Below are 16,978 nucleotides of genomic sequence, written 5' to 3' on the forward strand. Positions count from 1 at the left end.
ATATGTATGTGTGTATGTGTGTGTGCCCGGATGTATATGTATCTATCTCCCACTTGCTAAGCTACTTAAATAGTAGCTACTTAATATATGTTCCTTCATTCATGAGGATACATTGTGTCCTCCCAAAGTTCCTTTCGTAAGCTCCTTGAGGGCAGGCTCCGGGACAGTAATAGGCGAATACTAAATGCTCGTTTATTTATTTGTTCATTTTGGGCACGTTTGTCTCCTCCAACAGAATGTTAGATTCTTGAGGGCAGGGGGTTTCACTTCTGTCTCCCGAGCCTAGGCTCCAACTCAGTCTGCGGTATGCAGCAGGTGCTTAATGAATGCTTGGGCCTGCCGCACTCTCGGTCCTCGTGGGGCCGCCTGTTTGTCTATATATGGCGCGCGCACCCACTGGTTAGCCCCCGCGGCCCATTCCCCGGGGCGGGCCCGAAGGCCTCCGGAACTCACTGGACTTGCTCCGAGTTGCAGCCCGGAGCCCCTTTGCGTGCACCACCCCTCCTACCAGCCTCTCCTCGCCTCTTTGCTGGCCTTGTGATTGCCATGGCAACGGGGACCGCGCTACGGAAGCCGAGAAGGCGGGGGGCCGCAGCCTCAGCCAGCCGGAGGATGCTGAGCCCCGATCGCTTAGCGCTGCCTGACTACGAGTATCTGGGTAGGAGCCGCGGCCATCGGCAGGGGCGGGGGCGAGGGCGGGGTCCGCCCCGGAACGGGCGCGGTGACCGATGGGGAAACTGAGGCCCCCCTGACGGGCTTCGAGTGTGGGCGGGGCCCGGAGGAACCACCCGGCTCGACCCCGGCCTTTGACGGCGGAGGAAACTGAGGCCTAGAGCGGCGAAGGGGGTTGGGGGCCCCCCAGGCAGGAGAGGTGCTCGCGGGACCGGGTTTGAATCTCGCCCCCCGACGTCCGCTCCCGCGTTCTTTAGGATTCCCCTCCCCCCGCACCCGGTTCCTGGCCCAGACCTCAAGGCCGTTAGAGGCCCTCGGCAGAGCCTAGGCTTGGAGTTGCGACCCTGGGAACTAATCCCAGCTCCCTAAGGCCCTACCTGGCCGCGGGATCTGGAGCCGAGGGCCTTCTCCCTCTCTCTCCCCCACTCCCCCCGTTGCCTCAATTTCCTCCTTTATCACTCGAGAAAACTGGAGGCCTCGGAGCCCACACGGGACCAGGCAGGAGCCTCAGCCTTCCGTCTGTCCCTGCTTTTCAGCTTTTCCAACTCCTCAGGAAATAGAGATCTCTCCCAAAATGGTTGTGAGCGGAAATACTGGGGCCTGAGTTCAAATCCAACTTCGGTCACTCAGCAGCTGTGTCTTCCTCTGGAAATGAGGGATTTGCACCCCTTGTGGTCCCGTTTAACTCTAAATCTATGACCCGATGATCTTTTCCAGTTACTACTGGGCTCCCCTTTGTAGTCTAGAAACAAGGGAATAAACCGAGTAAAGAGGGACAATTTGACAGAGAGGGATGTTTTAGGACCTCTGATAATAGGGAAAGACCCCTTCTCTTTATAAGAACGGGTATCTAAGGTTTGTTCTTGTTCTTCCCTCATTTCAGTGGTATCCTACTCTTTGTGATCCCTTTGGGGTTTTCTTGGTAAAGACACTGGAGTGGTTGGCCATTTCCTTCTCCCGCTCCTTTGACAGATGAGGAAACTGAGGCAGACAGAGGGCAGTGATTTGCCCAGGATCACCCAGCGACTAAGTGTCAGAGGCTGGATTTGATGCCATTATGTAAATAACAGGAATTTCCTTTAGGAAATTAGGAGCTTTCATTTAGTAGTCAAGTAATCATTTGCCTTCCCTCCCACCCCTCAATATTTCTTCTTATCAGGGTCTGGAAATGAATCCTTTCCCCACAGAAACAATTAGGATTTGGAACTTGGAGTTATGATCTGATCCTTAACAATGGAAAGATTCTCAAAGTCATTGGGTTTACCTGTACCTGCACAGGAATTTCTTGCAGCCATCCTTAGGAGACTTCCTGTGATGGGCAGCCGCTCTCTCCTGAGGCAGCCCATTCAACTCTAATTATTAGGAAGTTTTTCCTTATATCGAGATGAAATCTTTCTTCAGCTTTCCCCAGTCACACTTAGTTCTGCCCTCTGGGGCCAAGTATCACAAGCCTAATCCTTCTTCTATGTGACAACCCTTCAGATACTTGAAACCGGCTGTCATGTTCCCCCTTAATCTTCTCTTCACCAGGCTACACTTCCTCGTTCTTCCACCTGTTCCTCCTGCCACATGGTTTTGGGTCTTGCAGTCATACCCTTCTCTGGATCGGGTCCTTCCTCAAAAGTGCCCAGAGCAGAACAGAAAGGCGCTGACGTGTGTGGTCTAAGCTGGCTCAAGTACCTGATAGCAATCTTCCTTCTTCTGGATACGGTGCAGCCTACAAGAGGCAGGGGACTTTGCTTTTTAGCTTGTAGCAATTTTTAGGAATCTCGTTGGTGGAGGAATCAACTCATTGACATTCATGGCTCCATTGGGTCAGACCAGAGTGGTAGGGGATAGTCTGGCCTGAGAAGTGTAAATAAAAGGAAACTCCTGGGTCTTAGGGTAGATGGTACTTCATTTTGGGGGCTATTCTTTCAAGCTGCAGCCTGGCAGAGTAGAAAGAGTCCTAGATCTGGTGAATATGGGTCATGCCCTCGCCCTCTTTAGATGACTTTATACAAGTCATCTTCTATATATATGTTGTCTATAAAGTGGAGGAGTTGGTTAGATGGTCTCTACGGTACCTTTAACTCTTCAATCCTATGATATCTTCCCTGCCCTAAATTGGCCCACTATGATTTTTCTTGGTTTTCAACATCTCTAGGTTATCTCTCCCACAAAAAAAATTGGAATTTATCCACTAGGTGTTCTGGCCCACATTAGAACCTTGTTGCAAGGCTCATCAGGAAGCCTCCTGACCTCCTTATGCATTCCCTAAATCCATATTTCTGCCCAAGCACATGCTAATTTCACTTTTTCTTCAGCCATTGTTGGTTGTTGTCCTTCGAAGTCAGAGGACCAAAATGACATCACTATGTTAGAGTTGAATTACAGTGTGTCCGACTGTGGCTGATCAGACTAATACAAGCTCTGAATGCAGTACAGGTCTGACACAGAGAGTCCCTATGAAACTGGAAAACATAAAACAGGTATGTGTTCCCAAAATAAATCAAAACAGTTCAACCAAATGCATAGATTATCCCCCAGATTTATATAGATAGATAGATAGATCTGGGCTATTGCTTTCGCCATTGTGTCACAGGTGTCCAAAGGCTCAGCTTCCTTTATGACAGAACATTGAATCAGGACCTGGGAAATAAATAGATTTTCTTTGACTTTGTTATGTGGACATTTTAGAAATTGTGTTCTTATAGGAAAGGCAATTAGAAAAAAAACAAAACAACCCAAGCAAGAAATACATCTCCCTATAAATGGTGAGTTGTTCTCATTACCTGCAGCCTTTTATGAATAATTTGTGATTCACCCCCATAATGACACCATTTGGAAAAGTTTTGTCATGTCCCCATTTGTGATTTTTAGAAATTAATTGCTCTTTCCAGCTCACATTTACCCGCAAGGTGTATAGGAAGCAAGAAAGGCATCATTTCATAAAATTCTTATATCGGGGAAGCAGATTTTGGCTCTAGATAAAGAGAATTTCCAATAATTAGAGCTGGATGATAATGGACTGGCCTGCTGGTGAGTAATGAGTTCTTTGTTGGTGAAAATGTTCAAGTGGAGATCGGAGGAGCACTTATTGGAAGAGCGGTTGTAGGAGATGACCTCAGAGGGCTCTTCAGCTCTTGATCTTGATGAAATCTCAAAAGAGAAGAAAGACCCTGTTAGGGAAAAGAACAACTTGAACCCTCGGTGTCAAGCGCAAAAAAAAAAGATTGCCAGCCTTGTGAGTGTTCTTGTTGAAAGCCTTTGCCCAAGGCTGAGGTGTGTTTGTATGTGGCAGGGTGTGGATGGCTCCTCTGGAGCCCAAGGGTAGCTTGTTCTGTTCCCAGGTACACAAAACATGCGACTCATAGATGGGCCAACCTGAAGAGGAGCTAGTGTGAGACCGAGCTTCATTAATTTGGGGAGGGTACTCCCTTTTCCACAGTGTCTTCCAAATCGGTCTGATTTCACCAAGGCCTCTTTTTCCCACTGAAGAGTTAGTTGAGAATAAGAAAAGAGGCTATCCTCAAGCTACTGATGTTTTTTGTTGATATGGGTCTGAACTTAGAGAAGAAGAGATGATTTAACTGGAGTAAGTATCCAAGAGTGTTATTGGGCTTTTTTTTTTTTAAATAATGGATTATCCCACATGATTTAGTTGTTGTATTAGGGGGATCAGTTCTCTTCATTCTTAAAAAAAAAACCATCCTCAGACTGGCCAAACCTCTTGATCCCTCTGGTTCATTGCTTTCTCACCTTTAAAATGAGGGTATTGGCCTGGATGGGCTCCAGAGAGCTTCCCATTGCTACCTCTCCTAAGATGTTTATTTTCTGGAAGTGGAACTGATGGGGATGGGGCAAGATATCTTTCTATTGGGTGGGAGTGAACAGGCTTTCTCTACCTTAAATAGCTACAAGTTTAAACAGCTGTTAAGTTACTTCACATCTATTTGCCTCAGTTTCTTCAGCTATAAAATAGAGATAATAATCACCCACCTCATAGAGTTGTGAGGACCTAATGAGGACCTAAGTGCTTGTTAATCACTTAGCACACTACCCAGCATGGAGCAGGCTCTATATAAATGCAATTTATGATGGTGGCGATGATGATGTTAGTGAATCTTTCACCCTTTAAGAGCTTCAGATGATTCTGAACTACAAGTACTCTGCTGCTTCCAGGCAATTTGTTAGGGGTGAGAATTATGGAGTTGGGGCAGTGCTCGTCTCCTAGCACTCAGCTACCACCCATCTCCTATGCCAGAAGCAGGCAGTTAGAAGTGTTTTTCTTAAAAATCATATGCTATTTGGCCTAATTTCTTCCTGATGGTTTATCTATTTTTATTAATTTTTGTTTAACTTTAAAAAACAAAACAGACAAATCATCACATGGATCTTTTGTTGGCTAACCTCTTTAAGGTTCCTCTAAGCAGAGATAATTTCATTTTAATAATTTAATAGCTTTTGTTTATGTAGCGTTTTAAAGCTTGTACAGTATTTTGTTATCTCATTTAATCTTTACAACCACCCTGTAAAGGAGAATGGTTATTATCCTGATATTACAGATGAGGAAACTGAGACACATTGAGAGTGATTTACCTAGGGTCACAATTTGTGTCTAAGGATAGAATTGAACACAAGTCTCTGTAACTTCAAGGCCAAGGCTGTCAACAGCGTCTTCAACCTCACACCGATGTCTCAGAACTGATCATTAAGCTAATGTGTTGGATTGGGTGCTGTAACAGCTATTTATTTCCTGGAATTAGGCTATACCATCCAGTCCAAAGGATAGGATCTGAAATGAGGGCTGGATTTATATTCTGGCCCTGCTGCTTAACTTTCTTATCCTCTCTGGGCTTCAGTTTTCTCTTCTGAAAAGGAGGATTGGCTGCGGTGATCCCCAGGGATTCTTCCAGCTCTAAAATTCTGATCCCAAGAACTAACATTTTTGTTTGGTTCTAAAATTTTTAGTGGTTCTTCTTCAGTCAACTTCTTGCTTGGAAAGAGGATTGCTCACAGTAATTAGTTGCAGTGCTTTTTTTGGACTTTAAAATATTTGTGTTATTACAGAAAGGAAATGAAATCAGCTATTTTAGACTCATTCTTTCTGATGCTTTGAAAATGTGATTTACAATGTCTGAAATTCTTCCCTTTAAAAGGTTGGACACGTGCAGGGATCTCCCTAAGCTTTTGCAAGTTCCCATTTAATTTCCCTACCTCTAGTTTCTTTTTCCTTCCATTCATCCTTCAACATCATTGCATAGACACGAATACTCTTAATTGCCTAGTTCTGACCATCTCAGTTACATGCCTAAAAAGTCAAGTGACTTCTCATCACTGTTGGATCCATTCCCAAATCCTTCGCTTTACTTTTGAGGCCCTTGGTTGGGTTCCACCCTTATTCTTAAATTGAACCCATAGTCATAATGAGCCACTCACAAGGACTGAGATGTGTCCTTTCTGTTCCTGCCTTTTTAATATATGAGTTCTGTGAACCTTTAAACCCTATGTGTATTATATTATATCATATCATATATCACATTTTGTCATGTCATATAACAATTCCTACACTTTGAAAGGTTTCTCCCCCTAGCTCTCTGTTGAAAATCCTTCCCTGACTCTCAGGCCCAGCTCAATATGGCTATTTTGGGCCAGTCTTTTCCTCCGTAAGGAGCCGAGTTCTCCCACAGAACCTTCTGTTTTGGTGCTTCATTGGTGTGGAACATCTGACCATCCAAAGCCTTCACAACTGGAATTTCCCTCCATAAAACCCTCCTCCCATTGCTAAGTTCCTCCTTGGGCCTCCATTTTGTGAAGGGACGCAAGCTGGCCTTCATCTCCTGCCCCTTCTTGGTTTTCATCTCCCTTTTGCGTGATCTTTGCATGGCGCCCCTTCCCCTAAGCCCTTAGAACGTAAGCTCCCCAAAGACCGACCAGTCTTTTTGCTTGTAGATGAATCCTCATTGCTAGAACTTTGTGTGACTCATGCTATGTGCCCAATTAATGCTTGTTTCCTTCCTTCCATTCCTTTTCCTTTTCCTAAAGAACTTTCTACAACTTTGTATTAGAAATAAGCGTATATGTCTTATTTAATTTACTAAATGATAAGTTCCTTGCGGGCAAGGATCACTTCTTATTCACTTTTTATCCCTTTCCCTTCTTTCCTCCCCAGCACACTTCCTTGGTATACAGTCAGCATTTCATAAATGCTTATTGATTAGTGGGGGCAACTTGGTGCTTTGGAAGGGGTTGTCGAAGGAACCGTAGCAGCTGTCATTTCTAGAATACGTGAAGGTTTACATGGTCTTTCCTCCACAACACTGCAAAGAACAGCCCTGTTTGACCTACAGGGAAACTGAGGTTTAGATATGTTTAGTGTCTTATTCGGAGTCATGCTGACCTCCTGAGCCCAACTGTGCTTAGTCTTTCTAAAATAACAGAATACTAAATGTAACTGGTCTTTCTCCAAGGAAACAATTCAAGTTATCTGTTGCTCTAGGTGAAGAATAAATGTAACCATTTTCATTAAAAAACTACCCCAAAGGTAGGAATCCCTTCTATTTGCAACAATACAGAATGTAGTTACTATGTTATTCATTCCATGTGTTGGGAGTGGATACCTGAGGCTTCAAAGAGTGATACTATTGTCTCTTAGGGGAAGCACTTCCTCCCTGTTTCTCCTGACTGAAGATAAGATAGCCTGTTATGCTGCCCAATCCAGTTGCTTCTCCTGGGAGACTGGAGGATCCAGGAGACCATGGCTAGCTTTTGTTTTTCTTGCCATATCTCCTGCTCTGCCCAGCACCTTGCATTTAAAAGGCTTGGGATATTTCAACATTTGTTGAACCTTGTGGAAATGAATAATTCCAGTACCGGCTTGCTGGATCAGCTTAAGAACAAAATTCAATGCTTATTTGTTGGCTGCTTAAAGGAAATGAGATGGAAACCAGTTGTATGATGGTTGTTTAATTCCCTCCCGGTCCTACCTCCTCCAGCTTCTGAGCTTTGATCACACTTGATTCTCAAGTTTCCTGGGTAAATGGTAAAGTTTCTATCTTTGCTCAGACAAGTACCAAACTTAACCAGTGTCGAAAAACCTGTATTTAAAGGAAGTAACCAGAAGTTGTATTCGGTTTGGGGATTTTCCTTGAGCGCTCCCCCCCTGGTCTCCCAGTAGCAGTGAAGAGTGATGTGTTTTGATCCAGAGGGGAATGGCCCCGGTAAACGGATCTTTCTGCTACAGACCAGGATGGGGACAGCCCCAACAGTGCATCCCCAGGGGCCTTGGGAGGCAGCTTATTCTCTGGGTGGAATGTCAAGTCAAAACACATTTATCTGAGCAGAATTTTAATGATTTATCCAAGAGAGTCGGGATTTCCCCAGCACATCTGAACTTACCAAATTACTGATCCCATTAGCTATGTTTTCTCCTAAGCACCTTTCTTGGAACAAAGCAATTACTACTGCAATCATCGAATGTACTTTTCATAAAAGCTGTTGACTAAGTTTTGTTTGATTAACAGGAATCCAGTAAGAGGAAATAGTGTTGGAGAAAGCACTTTCCGGGCCTTTTCTTTTTCTTCACTGAACTGGGCTTTTGAAAAGCTCTGTTCTTTACACAGAATAAGAGCCTCTTTCCAGCTGTCCTATTGTGCAGCTCGAGGTCTCGTTAATACTCTTCTCTGGCCCTGAGATTACAGGTAATTGTGATAAAACACAAGCTTGAGTTTCTGTAATCTCTGGCAGAAATCTGCTCGCAGCCCCAGGCCTTCATATCAGGTGTTCTCAGCGTTCAGAATTCTCTCACCTGGGACTGCGTGCTCCCCTCCCCGGCCCCCAGTAAACAGAGGCATCTGGAGAGGCGAGCTAACAGCTGCGCCGAGATCAGGGCCTGTTCTGGCCCTTCCGCGGTGGCCTTGCATCCAACGTGCACTAAATGGGAAAATTATATCTTATGAAATGAGCACGTTAAAGACAATAGCAGTTCTGGAGGAGCCGGGGACCGATGGCCACATGTCTTTGGCTTTGCTCGGCACACAGGGAGACTGCCAGAACAGCACGGCCTGGCTCCAAGGGTCTCGCACCCCACAGTCCTGCAAATCGACATATAAGCAGAGACAAAAAGACGTTGGGCCTGAGATGAGTTCTGGCTCCCGAGCGGGACTTTCTGGGGGAGAAATTTTGACTGGATTCACATCTTCTGCCCCATTCTAGCCTTCAGAAAGGGGCGATTAAGCCTATCTGGTAATTCGGAACGTTAGCCGCCCCATCCACGGGAGGCTCGCTCGGAGGCCGCGAGGGGTTCAGCCCGTCATATGGAAGAAATTGGCTTTCAGGAGAGATTATAATTGTGCGTGAAGCCACACAAATGCACATTCTGCCTCAGGGAAAATGCACCGAAGACCAGGCCTCACGCTGCTTACCACGGGGGCTTAGTGAGTCATGCTTTTTGTGCAGGGCCTGCTTTCCGAAAGGCTCGGACTGCCCAACGGTTGTGTCTGTTAGCTTTGTACATTCCTGATGACATCATTTACAATGCTAGGGCACAGACGGTAAACAAATAATAATTGAATGTTCGGGCACTTTGACAAAACTTAAACAGGCCAATTTAGAGAAATGATAACAGTCAGCTCTAATAAACACCAGGCCTGACCCCGGCCCTTTATGGAATGTGATGTGGTGGGAGAAGGTTGAACGCCGGGAGCCAGGAGCTCGTGAACGGTTCGGCTCCATTCAAAATCCCATGATCCACTGGCTGGAGACTGGTCCCCAGAAAGGTAGTCTTTCTGGTTCGGGAATAGACCCCTAGACCTCTACATCAGATAAGTATACACTTCTCTGGATGACAGCTATTCTTCATTCCATCTACAAAGTGGAAAAAAATAATATTTGCCACCTACCTCACAGGAATGTTATGAAGATTATTGAGATAACAAACACACTTGGAAGTTCTTTATAGAGAAGGTGTTATGTAAACACAAAATGTTATTCCCCTTGCCTCAATTTCCCTATTGATAAAAACATCCTGGGGGAGGGGTAGTTGTGCAGTTGAATTCGTTAACATCTGTCAGTTATTTTTTTATAAATGCTTTATGAGAACCAAAAAAATGTCAGTGAGCCTGCCTTGAGCCTGTAAACTACCAACCCCCAGGGCTGTATTACATACTGTTTAATGGTACAACTACTCTTCAACCTTGTCTTCCAGGGATGACATGATTAGAGAAAGGTGAATGACCAGGCTGAATTGGGAAAGTTCAGTGCCTCAGGGAGCTTTGCATTTAAGGGATGACCCTGACAGAGAACAGTGAGTGACCAGAATTGTGGGAGTTCATTCCCTTCAGGGACCTTGGCTCTGAAGGATGACACGAGAGAGAAGGGTGAATGACCAGGCTGAATTGGGGAAGTTCAGTCCCTCAGGGAGCTTTGCATTTGAGGATGACCCTGACAGAGAACAGTGAGTGACCAGAATTGTGGGAGTTCATTCCCTTCAGGGACCTTGGCTCTGAAGGATGACACGAGAGAGAAGGGTGAATGACCAGGCTGAATTGGGGAAGTTCAGTCCCTCAGGGAGCTTTGCATTTGAGGGATGACCCTGACAGAGAACAGTGAGTGACCAGAATTGTGGGAGTTCATTCCCTTCAGGGACTTTGGCTCTGAAGGATGACACGAGAGAGAAGGGTGAATGACCAGGCTGAATTGGGGAAGTTCAGTCCCTCAGGGAGCTTTGCATTTGAGGGATGATGATGAGCAGTGAGTGACCAGGATGAATTGTGGGAGTTCATTCCCCTCAGGGAGAGGGACCTTGGCTTAGAAGGATAACACGATAGAGAAGGGTGAATGACCAGGCTGAATTGGGAAACTTCAGTCCCTCAGGTAGAGTGTGTCTGTCTTTGGGGGATAACATAATGATCTGGTGACATGGTGGCAGGGATGTCTTGACTTATTTGTGGACTGGTTTAGGTGAAGCAGAGTTGCCCAAAGATGTCTGCTTTCTCTTCCAGAGTCATTAAATCTAGGCTAAAGTGGCAAGACCAAAGTCAGTCTGCTGTTGTTAATGGGGATGCAGCATAAGCCCTTGGTGTTTCTGCTAGCTGACTAAGCCCTAAATGTCCCTCAGAGCCTCTGTGGCATTGAAACAAATTGTTCTTGGCCTCCTCTTCCCCCCGGGGGAAGCTTCACATGCTTAGGAGAGACATTCCCCTAACTCACTGATGGGTTTAAGGCCTGGTAGGCACCCTCCACCTGGTTTAGCCTGCTTGCCAAGATGATTTACTGGGATATGGCTACTGTGCATGCTATAGTTTTTTGGAGCTAAAAGTGAGAGTCGAGTGACAAGTGGACACCAGAGGTAGATGAGCAGCCCTGAAAAGGGCTCAGGAAGCCCTCACAGCAGAAGTGCTAGTCCTCCCTAACCACTGCATAGACCCCTAGTATGACATAATAGGAAAGAGTGAATGACCAGGATGAATTCCAGAAGTTCACTTTTCCCAGTCTTCTCCAGGCTGCATTTGGGAGAAGCATTGTTAGTCTCCCCAATCTGTTATCTCCCCAATCTTTGTTACATGTACTGGTTCAGGAGCTATTTAGATCTTTGTTCAATCAGTAAATCTTTATTTTTCTTCTCATATTTCCAAGGGGAAAGCAAACAGATGTAGAGAGAAGAAAGTAGTGGGTCTGTCTATAGAATGTTCCTTATTTCTCTTTCTTGAATTCAATTTCAACTTTTCTAGGACTTAATTTCAGTACTTTAAAAACCTGTGATTTGGTGAATACAGGGATTCCCTCCACTGTAGATTACAACCTTTTAATAACTCAGGAGAGATGGTCTTCAGGAATCACTGTGGCCAAAAAAACAAAAAAACAATCACTCTTTGACTAACCTGGTGGTGATCACCTTCCATTTAGCTCCGCTGGTCCTTGGATGACAGACATATAGTCCATCATCTACCCCAACCCGGTGGCCTTTCTAGCTGGGGAGGACTTGGCCAGAGCTTGTACTCCCCTGGCAGGCAAAACCTTCCAGAACATCCTGCAGAAAACTTCCCTAGTGCAGTATGATAATAGGAAATACTTATTAATAAAGGGAAGAGAAAGAATACAAGCATTGATTAAGTGCCTTCTATGTGCCAGACACAGTGATTTATGAATATTATCTCATTTGGTTCTTATAAGAGCCCTGAATGGAGGTGCTGTTGAAAGAGCCCCATCTCATCTTGGTATCAGAACCAATTCATTTTCTTTTGAGAGTTGTCGGGGAAACCTTCTTTAATAAGGAAACAGTTTAGAGTCGAAGATAATGACATGACAGATGAATATTTATCTTTCCCTCTCAGTTGTTGCTTTTTTCTGTTGCAAATGGGTAGCAAATTTTGAGATAAGCCTCTGAACAGCTTCATACAGTCTAAATATGATTTGGATTTATTTGATTATAATTAGAAATATATGAATAATCCCTTTTCCCAATTTTACTTCTATTGCTTCATCTCTCTCAAGTAGAAAGAGTAAAACGCTCTAGAAAATTTTGACTGTAAACCCCTACTCAAAAGATTGTGTGTTGCCTGTATTTTGTGGAGATGGAATTTTTGGTCTTTGTTCCATAGATAATCTCTGAGGTGTATTAGGATAGCTCATTGGTGTCTTAGTCATGGTAACAGAATGTTTTAGAGATGAAGGATATTGTAGAGATCATATAGTTCAAGGGTTCTTAACCTAGGCAGGGGTCCTCAAACTACGGGCTGCAGGCCAGATGCAGCAGCTGAGGACGTTTATTCCCCTCACCCAGGGCTATGAAGTTGCTTTATTTTAAGGCCCACAAAACAAAGTTTTTGTTTTTACTATAGTCTGGCCCTCCAACAGTCTGAGGGACAGTGAACTGGCCCCCTATTTAAAAAGTTTGAGGACCCCTGACCTAGAGTCTGTGACATTGGTTTTTTAAAATGTTTAGGTAATATTTCAGTATAATTGGTTTTCTTTGTAATCCAATGTATTTTATTTCATGCATTTAATTCTGAGAAGCAGTCCAGACGCCAAAGGGGTCATAACACAGAAAAGCCTCGAGATCTGTTGCAGCACTTTACTGTATTTGCAATTGCTGCTTAGAGAGTTCACTTACTCAGGATATCCAGTAGTCTCTCTAACTCTCCTCTGGGGGAGGTCGACGTTATCTCTTATCTTCCCATATGCTGGGACATCCTTATGTCCCCTGTTGTCAGTGGAATTCTCAAGTCCACAGTTATCTCTCTTGTTACCTAGAAATCAGATCGTTATGTAGAGTGTTACCTCTGATTTTACAGACTGGCCTTTTTCAGCCTATCATTTGCCCACCCTTTCCCACCCTCTTCAGAAATTTGTGGTTATTGTCACAAGTCATTTTGTTCTGGCATTTCTCAGCTCCCCAGAGGCTCCAAGGGGCCTCTCTTCCTTTGCCATATCTCAGTGGAACTTCACGATCTGACACTCGACTATTGTTGGACAACCCAGGGCTCATTTTTTCTTTTCTTCCCTACTCCATGATTCAGATGGGCTAATCATGACGCTTAAAGAACCATATTTAAATTCCTGTTAACATGTGGGGGAAAGAGAAGATGCATCAGATAGGGACTTTAGATGAGCATGAATGACTACTTTTGTCCTCAGAATTACTTGATTTATTGTTCATCATTCATTTAACTTGGTACATTCTGTATTTTCCCCAACACTAAAAAACAAAAACTCAATAACCTTCTGTGTTCGCATGGTCTCTAGCACCTCCTCATCAAGTATTATATTTAATACGTACACAGCAGATCAGGCTTCAAAGACTTCAAGGAACTGTGATTTAATGGGTATGGGCCATCCTTCCACCAAGGCAGTTTACCCTGCAGGGCCTTACTAAGTGGTTTGGAAAAGATGTTGTTACTGAGGAAAAAACATCTCCTGCTTGTCAGCCTTGTAGTGATAGTCCTGACCTGTAATGGTGAAAGTATGTGTCTGTTGATACCAGACTTCCACGGAGTTTCTACATAGAAGCACAACACAAATGTAGCTCTCCCAGAATGACTCAGTCTGGATGACCAACATCTCCAGAGAGCTGAGTGTTCATTTTTTAACAGTTGGAGCTTTCAAAATTGTTCTTAAGTGGAACTATTTCTAAAACTCACTCTGTATTTCCCTGGCTTTTTAAATAGAGTTTATCACAGATAATTTACCTTTTTCTTGGTGGACTTAAGAACATTTTTTTGACCATGTGAAGAGATTAGCATATAGATTGGTCTTAATGAATGAAGACTTAAAAAAAAAAAGTGAACAGAAAAAGCCCCAATTAAACATGACAAGTTAGGAACTTAATAATATGGTGATACTTAGGAGATTAAAAAATAAGTATAATAGCCTTGGAAGCAAATACTTTCCTTAGGGGCAATTGAAATGAAGAAAAGTTTCAAAGATAGTTGTGCTGGTTATAATTATAGGAATAGATAATGTTAAGAAAGCATTTTGATGATGAGCAGGATGCTCTCAGAAAAAAAAAACCCTGGAAAGTTCTCTTTGAACCCCAGCAAAATGAAATGAATTGTGTACAAAGTAATACAATGTTCTGGGACGGTCAGTTGTGAATGACTTTGCTGTTCTCAGCAGTATAATGATCCACGACTACTCTGAAGGACTTGTGATGAAAAATCCTATCCACATCAGACATGGATTGTGTGTGAATACAGATTGAAGCATTTTCTCTTCCTCTCTGGCCCTTTTTTTCTTTTAAACTTTATTTTTTCTGGAGAGTTTTTTAATTGGGGGGAGAAGGTCTACGTTTTCTTTCACAACATGACTTTTATAGAAATGTTTTGAATAACTTCACATGTGGTTTCTTCATGGGGGCTGAGGGTATGGATAAGGGAGAGAATCTGGAACTCAAATGTTTTTTTTTTTTAATGTAAAAAATTGTTTTAAATTTAACTGGGAAAAGAAATAAATTTAAATCTTAAAAAAGAAAGCATTTTGGCTATCTCGTGGACATTTGAAAATTGATTTGAATCCATTATTTGGAATGGGTTTCTTTTTCCTAGTGTCAGTCTTTATAAGTTACTATTTGTGAAGAAGCCAAATCAATAGGGAATTATGAATGTAAACTATTGACCATTTGTATTGTTGAGCTTCATAGTGATGGTGCTAGGATGTCCTGGCCTCTCCTGTTAGCGCTGGGGCCCTTATTAAGTTACCCTATATTAAATTTATTTGGGTTACACTTGTATTATATGTCATGACCTCCATGCGCCAGTAGTATGTAAGCTTCTTGAGGCTAGGGACCATTCCCTTTTCCCTTTTGCATCCTTTTGTTCCTAGCAGAGCGCCTTGTATATAGTAGGCAGCTTAATGATCATTGATCGAATGGCACAAAAGATGAGTTACTGTGATGTGCTTTAGCTCTGGCTTTCCATGCAACTGCAATATATACAGGCGGTAGATTGGGACCCATTAAGTCCCAACACCCCCGGCCTGTAATTCAAAGGCCTTCCTTGAGGACACCACGTTGAGGCCTTCAAGAGCTCTCAGGCACGGCCCTTTGGGAAGGGTCTCTCACCTGCCTCCAGATGTCACAGAATCGAGGCGTGCAGCGGCTGTTTATCTCCCAGAGGGCACAGGCCCTGGCCCTCTTTTAGAAGCTGGCTCTGTCCTTTGCAGCGGGACCATCTGCTGGGCAGTGCCCCCACTGCCACTTCTAAGCTATTTCCACCTCCCATTTTTCTTCCTTCTTGTGAATCATCTACCATCATCCCTTTACACTTCCCTGGCTGTGCTTTATGCCAGAATGCCCTCCTTCCTTAACTCCAGTGCCCTGCATATACTTAATATTAATTTGATTGGTGTGAGGAATTTGAGTTGCAGGGTTAAATGACTTTTCTAATGTCATATTGGGATTAGAACCAGACCTTTTGTGTCCAGAGCCTTTGGCTGAGGCTGCTGAAGGAAGCTGCCTTTCTGTAGGATTACTCCACAATGTTCTAGTAAATCTTAATTTAGAGATGGGCTCCTCCTGGGGCAGCTGCAGAAAAGTGCCGGGGGACACCTGGCCCCCTCGGGGAGCTACAGAGCAGTCATTGAACAATGTGTAAGGCTACTCATGAAGTATGTATTTTCTGAGTAGAGTCTCTTTAGAGATTTCCAGGGGAACACAGGGCTCATACTTGGACTATTGAAACCAGATCCCAGATTTTGAATTGGAAGGGATCTTAGAGGTCATCCAGTCTCCCCCTCTTGTTGTACAGAGGCATACCGAGATGAGACAGAAACCCCTCTGAGCCATGTGCCCAGGAGCTCGGCAGGCCTCCAGGCTGCGCTCAGGCCTTCAGGGAGTCCAAGGAGACACAGGGAGTGAGGAGCCCAGTTAGAATCTGCACTCAGGCCTCTGGGTGAGAGAAGTGGTACTTCCTGTGTGAAGAACAATGCTCTCCTTTCTCTCCTGTGTTTCTTTGTTTTCAGTAGTGAAGTAAATAAATGGATCTAACAGAGGTAGAAAAATAACTTTTTGTGTGTGAAACAATATTTTCTCCACTTAGCAACTAAATAGAATTTTTCTTTAAAAATTATGTTAAATTCTAGTCCCTCCCCTGCCACACTGGACCTTAGCTAAGTCCCATGAGCCCACAGGGCTCCAGGGATTGCTCTAAGATTGCAGACTGTGAAAAGGGATAAGAAATCCCTCAATGAGAGCTCCCTCTGCCAGGGAAGGGCCGATGCCCATCCCAGGTTCCCCCACCCACCCAAATCCTTCTGTAAGACCCTGGAACCTGGGAGTAGTAGTTCATGATGAGTGTGCTTCCCGTGGGTTTGTGGTCACCTGTAGAATCTTTTCAAAATAGAAAGTGCCCATATCTCTTGCAAGCTGTGATGAAGTCATTCACCTTGTAGTGGCCAAGACATTGGGGTTCCAGAGGATTCGCTCCAGTGCTACCTGATCTTCATAGATCAAAGATCCTGTCCCAGAGCAGGGAACAAGAAGTGAAGTCCCCTCCATTCTCTCTGCTCCCTCCCCCAGCCTCCAGTCCTCTCCTTTTAAGCCTTCATCCCTTTTCTCTTAGTCGATAGCAATAGTCTTCTCTTGGCCTCCTACCTCTCCCCCTCTCCCCAGTCCTGCCAAGACCATCTTGCTGAGCACAGATTTAATCCCTAGCACTTCTCTCATGGCTTCCTCTGACTTTTAGGTTAAGCTACAAACTCATTAGCTTGGCATTTAAGTGCTTCCACCATTTGGCTTTGACCTCCTTTTCCTGGTTTATTTCCTATTATTCCCTTTCACTCTGTGTTCCACTTGGACCACTAGCTACTCCCCACACTTGCCATCCTGTCT

At 44.2% G+C, this 16,978-nt stretch overlaps 1 protein-coding gene across 2 annotated transcripts in view; it reads left to right on the top strand.

Moving 5' to 3' along the window:
- Positions 1-291: 291 nt before the first annotated feature.
- The window catches only part of CSTPP1 (centriolar satellite-associated tubulin polyglutamylase complex regulator 1), a 149,330-nt gene continuing 132,643 nt past the window's right edge, over positions 292-16,978 (top strand). For both annotated transcript variants that reach the window (XM_051966004.1, XM_051966003.1), the window contains exon 1: positions 292-658. In XM_051966004.1, the coding sequence (XP_051821964.1) occupies positions 307-658 (352 nt within the window). In that variant the 5' untranslated portion in view covers positions 292-306. The remainder of the gene's footprint in view (positions 659-16,978) is intronic.

The sequence above is a fragment of the Antechinus flavipes genome, chromosome 6 (genome assembly GCF_016432865.1).
Source record: "Antechinus flavipes isolate AdamAnt ecotype Samford, QLD, Australia chromosome 6, AdamAnt_v2, whole genome shotgun sequence".
NCBI lineage: Eukaryota > Metazoa > Chordata > Mammalia > Dasyuromorphia > Dasyuridae > Antechinus > Antechinus flavipes.